Here is a 9,811-nt window from a genome sequence, read left to right on the forward strand (position 1 = left end):
TGGATGATCTTTCAAGGTCCCTTCAAACTCCAAATGTTCTGTCATTCTGTGATTTTCCCAAGTATGTCCAAATCCAGTGGTGCCGGCTTTGATACCATTGATGTTGTGACTGCTGCTTTAGAAACCACTTGTGTGTTTAGAGACCAGCCTGTTCCAGTGCTCTGTCACACTCACAGTAAAGAAGTTTTTTCTTATGTTCAGCTTGAACCTCCTATGCTCCAGCTTGCACCCATTGCCCCTTGTCTTGTCATTGGCTGTCACTGAGAAGAACCTGGCTCCTTCCTCCTGACACTGGCTCTGTACAGATTTATAAACATTAATGAGGTCACCCTTCAGTCTCCTCTTCTCCAAGCTAAAGAGACCCAGCTCCCTCAGCTGATCCTCATAAGGGAGATGCTCCTCTCCCTCTATCATTCTTGTGGCCCTGACTCTTTCAAGCAATTCCCTGTCTTTCTTGCTCTGAGGGACCCAGAACTGGACACGATATTCCAAATGCGGTCTCACCAGGGCAGAGTAGAGGGAAAGGAGAACCTCTCTCAACCTACTAACCAGATCCCTTCTGATACACTCCAGGATGCCGTTGGTATTCTTGGCCACGAGGGTACATTGCTGGCTCATGGTCATCCTGCTGTCCACCAGGACCCTGAGGCCCTTTCTGCTGTGCTACTCCTCAGCAGGTCAGTCCCCAACCTATACTGGTATATGGGGTTGTTCTTCCCAGATGCAAGACTCTATACTTTCCCTTGTTGAATTTCATAAAAGCCTCATAAAGGGCTACCAGGTTGGTCAAACATGACTTCCCCTTGGTGAAATCTTGCTGACTGCTCCTAATGACCCTCTTCTTTGCAAAGGACTAATGGAAAATCACCTCACAGAGAAAAAGAATCAACAGGAAGGCCAGAAAGTGACAAACAAAGAAATAAATAATACACCAGACCACCACCTCGCAGTCCAGTGAAACTGTTGCTGCTGTATGCGCAAAGCTCCAGGAAGCATCACCCATACCCATGTGCAAGTGGTCACCTGCAGGCAGCAGCAAGGGCCCTCTTTGTTGAACCATGCAAGGGTTATTTGGCAGGGCGGAAGCCTCTGTGGTTGGAGAAGAAAAACACAAGGTGTTAGAAAATTAAGAAAACACAGTTCTGGGGCATGGGGCTTTCTCACTGGGTCTCAGAACACTGACCACACAGCTTGCACAAAGCAGCTTTTGCAGAGCAATTGCAAAGAAGAATGGCAAAGGCATTAATGGAGCACCTGAAGAACTCAGCTGCATGTTTGCAATGCATGTGCTCGATGATAAAGAAAATGCATGGTTGTATGCCATGAAAGTCCTCTGTCTTTCTTGCTGATTAACAAGACGTGGTGTACTCCGCTTTCCACAGCACAACCCTTGGGTGTTAGTAAAGTAAAGGCAGCAGAGCCCCTGCCAAGAAATGCAATCTGAAGGCTGCAACCAAAGCAGGGAGCTTTTCCATGACTTCTGCAGAGCTGGAGCTGCTGTGAACCCCCAGACGGCCAGGAGACGACAGCAGGCTGTAGTGGATGATCCTACCTTAGGCATCAGCATCCTCAGCCTCAATCTCTACAAAGTCATCAAGACACAATCCTTGAGGCACCATCAAAAACCAATGATAAATGATCCTAAACTCTGCATTACAACAGAAATTCTTCAGAAATGTTTTATTTTCCATTCCTTTTGCCACAAGTGCCAAACACCGCCTCTTTACTCAAGAGGATCCTGATGACATCACATCCTCTCCAAGCAGCGACGCAGCCTCCAAGTCAAGAAAGAAAGATCATCTCTGCTCCGCTGCACCGCGCCTGAGGACGGCCACCCCGAGGAGAAGATGGCCAGGACTCCTGAGCTGCTCCTTCTGCTGGCTCTGGGACTCTGTGAGTATGGACACAGGGTTGTGCATCATCTGCACCGGGAGGGACAACTCAACCCCTTCCACTGCAATGAAGTTAAAGGGAAAATTAAAATCCAAGCTCAGTTATTGTGGAGGCAAAGGCAGCATCACCTCAGCCAGCAAAAGTCAGCCAGAGAGGTTTAAAGAGGAAAAAAAGGGGCTTTAGCTATCAGTGGTTTGAGAGGACACTTCCGTTAAGGTGCGATGGAGCACTGTACTCGAGAAGCATCTGAAAGGCTTTTCTGAAGGGCACCACTCATCTTTAAAGCCCAGCTGGCTGATTGCTGAGCACCCCCACACACACAATCTTAGCAAGGACTCCAATAAAACCTTAATTGGGACAACATAGCTCTCCCTTTGCATTTGACCCTACGCCTCATGGACAGAGAATGACTTTTGCCCAGAGGAGACGTGGCTCTTCCTGAGCAGTTCCCATCAGGATTTCTCTCCTGCAGGCTGCCCTGGGATCCGGGGCCAGAGGTACCAGATGACGGCCAAATTTCGTGACAGCAGCATCACACACCCCGAGATGGGGCAGCGGCTGGAGCTGGAATGCCTGGCTGCCAAGGTGGACAGCGGTATATTCTGGATCCGGCAGGACAAGGGTGGGACTCTTCACTTCATCGTCTTCATCTCTTCCCTGTCCTGGGCCTTCTTCACAGGGAATGAGTGGACATCCACACGCTTTGAGACAAGCAACAAAAGCAAGTACTACCAGCTGGTGGTGAAGTCTTTCATGCCACAGGATGAAGGGACCTATTTCTGCCTTACAAGCAGCAACCAAGTGCTGTACTACAGCCCTGGCCTGCCTGTCTTCTTCCCAGGTCAGAAATACCTCCACCCCACCTCACCTAGCTCTCCCAAAATGTCCAGCTCTCCCTGTCCATATCTTTTTAATCAGTCCCCTCTCTCACAAACCCCATTCCCCTGCTTGCTTGACCAAGGCACCTTGTGAGCAGCGCACCCATCCTCCAGCCAGAGGCTCCCTGCTTGCTGATTCTTCTCATGGTATCACCCCTGCCCAAACTAAAAAATCAACGTGCAGACCCAGCATCACCTCCTTATCCCATCATGGCTCTGGAAGGATAAGACTAAAGCAAAGTCCACCACTCCTCTAGTCCTTCCTCATCTCACATCTGTCCCAAAAGTCCTACCAACCTCACAGTACTCACACTTTCTGACCATGCTGGCAGACAGCAAGAAATAAGGAGTCTGGGTCTTGGGAGATGCTCCTTGGGGGAGTAATTGTCCAGAATGGGCTCTGTGATGTTCCCCTGGAGCTGAGCCCTGCGCGGGCCACAGAAGCAGCTGTGGCCTGGCAAGGGAGGGAGAGCAGAAGAGAGGTATTTTATTGTACTTCTCTGTGTCCTGTATTCAACCATTCTCATTTACAGTCAACACCAACCAGTACAACATCACCAAAGAGGACCCCTGCCTGAAGACCCCAGGTAGGATCCAGTTAGCCCAGCTGCGGGGAGGGAGAGAGAAAGAGCTGGGCTCTGGTTCCCTGATACAGAGGGGAATCCTGCAGGAATTTTGGGGTGGGAGGAGAGTGAAATTCCTCAGAGCATTATCAGAGATGGATACCTGAATACATGGAACTGGAAGGACTGAACTCCCATGTTTCATCCAGTGCAGGAAAGGCTCAGGATGATGTAAAAAGCATGAGCACGTCTCATGCCTGAGCACACTGGAAAGAGGGGAAGCAAAGGTAGAGCCCTGGGGGATGGTGGTGGTTTTAGCCTCAGCAGGGGACACAAGAAGGTCTATGCTGTACTTGCAGTCTTTGCCGGTGGGCCAGGGGAAGCCCTGTGCTTCACCACCAGCCTCACTGATTGCAGATGGGTCAATAGACTGGTGCCTTGGCTCCATCAAAGCTGGACAAACAGTAGTGGTGGGCACCTGGTGGACCTTTCCTCTTCTCTATTCCTGCAGAGACCAGGAAGGACAAAGAACTGAATTTCTTCTGTGCAATATTCCTATGGCTTCCCTTGATAGGTGCCTTCCTCCTGGTTATCACCACTCTAGCAGTCACCATCGTGCTGTGTCAACGTAAGTTTCAACCCTAACCCCCCCATAAATGTTCCCATAGCTGAAAATTAGGAGGCAAATGTACCAGATCATGAAACACTTTGCCAAAATAGGAGAAACTTGCTTCTGACACGAGCCTTCCAAATTCAAATCTTGAGACTCTCATCACCAGCTTCAGCTATTACACAAGCAGCAACTTAATTACACAGGTCCAGGGACTGCTACAGTTAAAACAGTGATGCAAAACCTCTGGGTAGGAAAAAGTTATTTCCTGAAATCTCATGTGTCAAATGGCTTTAAATTACCCAACACGCCAGGCCAATACATATGAGCATCTGCTCCTTCTGCCTTCTGGATCATCTTGGGGAGCTGACACTGCATAAGCCCAGCACCCACGTTATCTGCACTGCTACTACTTCTCATGCACTCTGCCGTGGCAGATTGGAAAAGACAAGATGGAGCAGACACACAGACAGCAAGCACGCACGTGTTTGTCTGTGCACTGCACGCTAAAGCACAGCTCCACACAGCACCAGAGGTTTTCCAATTCATTCCCAAGGACAAACACCACCTCTGTTGCCAGGGACACAGCTCTGTGGGTCAGGCAAAAGGAACGGGTCAGGCCCCATGTTGACAGGCATCAGTGATCAGCCCATGAGAAATATGGATATCGGCTGGATCCTTCCTCAAGAGTGTGTAATGATTCTTTCTAAAATGCATGTAGAGTTTGAATTTGCTACAAAGCTACTTAGAAATAAAACCCTCTCTTAACACACAGCCTTGTTGTGGTGCTGTCAGGTATCTCCTAGCAGTCCTACTGTTGTATCTAATGTAACACAGGGCTGCACTGAGAAGGGAAGCTTTGTTTCAAGGGCTTTACATCTTCAGTTGGTACAACCGTGGGGGCTAAGGTTTACTGTTGCCCTCTTGCTGTCCTTGTTCTGCTGCTGGCTCCACTTTCACCAATTCCAGAAGTATTTTCCCTGAGCAAGGAAGGCTGGATTTTCTTTCTTTTGGGATGAAATCAATGACTGATTAAAGCAAACTACAAAAACAAACCTTTGTCATTTGCTTTGATTTAGCAAGACATGTAGTGTACTTTCTTGGGACTTGTGATTGACTACAGTGAGTTCTGGTTTTTCAGGTCTGTACTTGATGTAAATATTTCCTTACAACACTTGCAAATCAATAACCAAGATAAAAAAATAGAGCAATGTTTTTAGTGAGAGTCACTACTGTTTGTTTAAGAACTCTCACCCCTCTACTCTGCTCTGGTGAGACCCCACCTGGAGGTCTGCATCCATCTCTGAGACACACAACATGAGAAGGACATGGAGCTGTTTGAGTGAGTCCAGAGGAGGCCACGAAGATGATCAGAGGCCTGGAGCATCTCTCCTCTGAGGACAGGCTGAGAGAATTGGGGTTGTTCAGCCTACTAAGAAAGAGGAATCCTATAGCAGTGTCCTTAAGTCTGAAAATGAAAATGAGCAGAGGAAATGCAGGAGAAAAGGGGACACCCATTCCAAAGGCTGAGCTTTGTTCACTCCTGTCCAGGTCACAAAACCCACCAGCACTAGCACTGAGCCTCCACTGGAACTCTGCTGTTTGGCTACATTCGTGCACATAAATAATACACCAACCCATGGCCTCACAGTCTGGTGAAACTGCTGCTGCTTTATGTGCAAAGCTCCAGGAAGCATCACCCATACCCACCTGCAAGTGGTCACCTGGCAACAGCAGCTACCAGGTTATCGCTGCCTAAAATGATACTACTTGCCTTTCCTACTATCTGTTTTTAAGGTTTCATTATGTCTTATCCCACAAGTCAGAATTCTTTGCTTTTTATTTTGCCACAATCTGCTCTATCGTAGGCAGACCTCACAAGTATCACAGCCTCATGAAAGGATCAATTTCACACAGCTCAGCAGGCCTAACACCAGCTTTCCTCACTCACCAATGTGTTCTCATATCCCATGAACTAAACCCAGTTCCTCAAACATTTTCCATAACTCATCTTTAAAGTAGCAGCCAAAATAGCAATGGTAACAGAGCCAGCAGCACCAGTTTCTGACCTACTCACAAAAAGGGGGGCTTTCTTTGAAAATGACTAATGGAGAAACACCTCACAAAGAAAAAGAGTAAACAGAAAGGCCAGAAAGTGACAAAAAACAAAATAAATATTACACTAGACCACCACCTCGCAGTCTGGTGAAACTGTTGCTGCTGTATGTGCAGAGATCCAGGAAGCATTACCCATACCCATGTGCAAGTGGTCACCTGCAGGCAAGGGTTTTTTGGAAGAAAGCGGAAGCCCCTGTGGTTAGAGAAGAAAACCAAAAAGTGTGAGAAAACAAAAAATGTGTAAACCTCTGGCATGGGGCTTTCTTGGTGGGTTTCAGAACATTGACCACCTGCCTTGCACAAAGTGGCTTTTGCAGAGCAATTGCAAAGAAGAATGGCAAAGGGATCAATCGAGCACCTGAAAAACTCAGCTGCATGTCTGCAACACACATCTGTGCTCGATGATAAAGAAAATGCATGGATATATGCCACGAATCAGCTCTGTCTTCCACACTGGGTAATACAATACGGTGCGCACTGCTATCCACACCTCAAGCCTTGGATGTGCACAATAAAAGGCAGCAAAATCGCTGACAGAAATGCAATCTGGAGCCTGCAAGCAAAGCACGGGGCTTGTCCAGGACTTCTACAGAGCTGGAGCAGTTGTGAGCCCCCAGGTAGTAAGGACACAGCAGGCTGCAGTGGATGATCCTACCTCAGGCACCAGCATCCTCAGCCTCAATCTCTAGAGAAGTCATCGAGACACAATATTTCAGTCACTGTTAAGAAGAAACAATGAAAAATTAGCTCAAACCCCGCATTAGAATGGAATTTATCCAGAAATCTTTTATTTTCCCTTCGTTTTGCAGCAGATGCCGAACACCGCCTCTTTACTCAAGAGGGTCCTGATGACATCACATCCTCTCCAAACAGCGACGCAGCCTCCAAGTCAAGAAAGAAAGATCATCTCTGCTCCGCTGCACCGCGCCTGAGGACGGCCACCCCGAGGAGAAGATGGCCAGGACTCCTGAGCTGTTCCTTCTGCTGGCTCTGGGGCTCTGTGAGTATGGACACAGGGCTGTGCATCATCTGCACCGGGAGGGACAACTCAACCACTTCCACTGCATCCAAGACATTGGGCTAAATAATTAAAGGGAAAATTAAAAGCCAAGTAAAAAGGCTTCCTTCGAAGATTGCTCAGTAATTTTGGAGGTAAAGGCAGCATTGCCTCAGCCAGTGTAGGGCAGCCAGAGGGGTGGCTGCTGCCTCATGTGCAATGGGAAGGGATCAGGTTGGAGAAGTGGTACTGGAGGGGAGAGGACAGAAAGAGACTTTAGGAGTCGGTGTTTTAGGGAGTGACTTCATTTAAGGTGCGATGGGGCATTTTAGCTGAGAAGTGAGCTGAAAGGCCTTTCTGAAGGGCAGCACCCATCCCTAAAGCCCGGGTGGCTGATTGCTGAGCACCCCACACACACAATCCCAGCAAGGACTCCAGAAAAACCTTCATCGAGAAAACATGCCTCCTCCTTTGCACTGGACCTCACACTCCATGGACAGGGAATGTGGTTTCCCCAGAGGAGACATGGCTCTTCCTGAGCAGTTCCCATCAGAATTTCTCTCCCGCAGGCTGCCCTGGGATCCAGGGCCAGAGGTACCAGATGACAGCCAGGTTTCGTGACAGCAGCATCACACACCCCAAGATGGGACAGCAGCTGGAGCTGGAGTGTGTGATTCCTGAGGACGACAGTGGTGTATTCTGGTTCCGCCAGGACAAGGGTGGGATCCTTCACTTCATCAACTTTACAAATTCCCTGTCCCGGAACACCTTTGTGGGGAATGCAAAGGAGTCCACACACTTTGAGGCAAGCAGAGACAGCAAGTTCTACTGGCTGGTGGTAAAGTCTTTCACATCAAAGGACGAGGGGACCTATTTCTGCTTCATGAACAGAAACAAAGAGCTTTACTTCAGCCCTGGCCAGCCTGCCTTCATCCCAGGTCAGCAACACTTCCACCCTGTCTCACTTAGCTCTCCCAAGCTTCCCATGCTCATATCTTTTTAAATCACTCACCTCTCACACAATCCCACTGTCCTGCTTGCTGTTTCTTTTCGTGGTATGATCCATGCCCAACATCACCTCTCCATCCCATCACAGCTCTGAAAGGATAATATTAAAGAAAAATCCACAACCCCTACAACTACTTCTTCACATCTCTCACAAAAGTCCTACCAACCTCACGGTATTCAGGCTTTCTGAGGATGGTGACAGACAGCAAGAAATAAGGAGTTTATAGATCCTTACTGGGTCTTGGAAGACCCTCCCTGGGGAAGTCACCATCTGAAAAGAGGTCTGTGATGTTCCCCTGTCCTGCACAGGCCACAGGAGCAGCCGTGCCCTAGCAAAGGTGGGAGAGTGGTAGGGCAGAAGAGATATTTTACTGTACTTCCCTATTTGCTGTTTTCATCCTTTCTCATTTGCAGTCACCACCACACAAGCACCCACCACCCAGCGCAACAGCACCAAAGAGGACCCCTGCCTGAAGACCCCAGGTAGGATCCAGTTAGCCCAGCTGCGGGGAGGGAGAGAGAAAGAGGGAAAGAGCTGGGCTCTCGTCCCCTGATATGAAAGGAGAACCTGTAGGCATTTTGGGGTGGGTGGAGGGAGAATTTCCTCAGAGCTTTACCAGAGCTTGGTAACTGGGCTCGGGATGATGTAAACAGCATGAGCACATCTCATACTTGGGCACACTGGGAAGAGGTGGTGGGAGGGTAAAGCCTTGGGAGCTAGTGGTGGTTCTAGCCTCAGCAAGGGACACAAGAAGGTCCATGCTGCACTTGTGGACATTTCTGGTGGGCCAGGGGAAACCCTGTGCTTCACCACCAGCCTCACTGAATGCAGACAGGTCCTGAGTCTGCAGCCTCAGCTCCACCAGAGCTGGCCATAACACCAGCTGTCGGATTTTTAATGGACCTTTCCTCTCCTCTATTCCTGCAGAGACTACCAAGGACAAAGAGCTGAATTTCTGCTGTGACATCTTCATCTGGGTTCTCTTGGCACTCGCCTGCCTCCTTCTCATCATCGCCCTGGCAGTCACCGTCGTGCTTCGTCAACGTAAGACTCACCCATAACCCCCCGTAGATGTTCCTGTAGCCTGAAACCACAACCCTGTCCATCAGAGAATGGATCTTATAGCCATCCCCTTTATGTAGCCATCAGATAACCAGGACACAGTCAACCCAAGAGTAGGACCACTGTTAAAAATCAGTGTCCACATTTCCCTCATCTGCACACTTAGCCTGGAAAGGAAATATCAATTTCTAACTACAAGGAAAAAAACAGACAATGAATAGAGAAAATTTTCTCTATCAATCTGTATTTGCTCTACCATCCTTCAAGTGGTGAATTAGATTCTAAAAGTACCAGAAGGGAAAATCCTTTGCCAGCATGGGATAAAATGCTCTATCCAGGGGTTTGCAAATTCAAAGGCTGAGACTCTCATCACCAGCTTCAGCTATTACACAAGCAGCAACTTAATTACACAGGTCCAGGGACTGCTACAGTTAAAACAGTGATGCAAAACCACTGGGTAGGAAAAAGTTATTTCCTGAAATCTCATGTGTCAAATGGCTTTAAATTACCCAACACGCCAAGACAATACATATGAGCATCTGTGCATTCTGGATTGTCTTTGGGAGCTGACACTGCATAAGCCCAGCACCCACGTTATCTGCACTGCTACTACTTCTCATGCACTCTGCCTTGGCAGATTGGAAGAGACCAGATGGAGCAGACACACGGACAGCAAGCACG

At 48.5% G+C, this 9,811-nt stretch overlaps 2 protein-coding genes across 2 annotated transcripts; both read left to right on the plus strand.

The window, feature by feature from the left end:
• The first annotated feature begins 1,847 nt into the window (after positions 1-1,847).
• LOC104535908 (T-cell surface glycoprotein CD8 alpha chain-like) lies at positions 1,848-3,979 on the plus strand. Its single transcript, XM_010185020.1, has 4 exons — positions 1,848-1,893; positions 2,366-2,734; positions 3,305-3,358; positions 3,846-3,979. The coding sequence occupies exons 1-4, from the start codon at positions 1,848-1,850 to the stop codon at positions 3,977-3,979; spliced, it is 603 nt and encodes a 200-aa protein (XP_010183322.1).
• Positions 3,980-4,568: 589 nt separating this feature from the next.
• Positions 4,569-9,112, plus strand: LOC104535413 (T-cell surface glycoprotein CD8 alpha chain-like; the record flags this gene model as incomplete). The annotated part of the gene is made up of 5 exons (XM_010185021.1): positions 4,569-4,637; positions 6,936-7,062; positions 7,629-7,997; positions 8,482-8,550; positions 8,996-9,112. Coding segments are annotated over exons 1-5 (751 nt in total), but the record flags the coding sequence as incomplete, so codon positions are not given.
• Positions 9,113-9,811: the final 699 nt, after the last annotated feature.

This window comes from Mesitornis unicolor, unplaced genomic scaffold (assembly GCF_000695765.1).
Source record: "Mesitornis unicolor isolate BGI_N332 unplaced genomic scaffold, ASM69576v1 scaffold4305, whole genome shotgun sequence".
NCBI classification, from domain to species: domain Eukaryota; kingdom Metazoa; phylum Chordata; class Aves; order Mesitornithiformes; family Mesitornithidae; genus Mesitornis; species Mesitornis unicolor.

What these genes read in the sequence shown, in the direction of transcription:
- LOC104535908 (XM_010185020.1), top strand. Translation starts at nt 1,848, where the DNA reads ATGGCCAGGACTCCTGAGCTGCTCCTTCTGCTGGCTCTGGGACTCT. An exon ending in TCTGCTGGCTCTGGGACTCT is followed by an intron (nt 1,894 to 2,365) that starts GTGAGTATGGAC and finishes TCTCTCCTGCAG; the next exon opens with GCTGCCCTGGGATCCGGGGC. An exon ending in CCTGCCTGTCTTCTTCCCAG is followed by an intron (nt 2,735 to 3,304) that starts GTCAGAAATACC and finishes TCTCATTTACAG; the next exon opens with TCAACACCAACCAGTACAAC.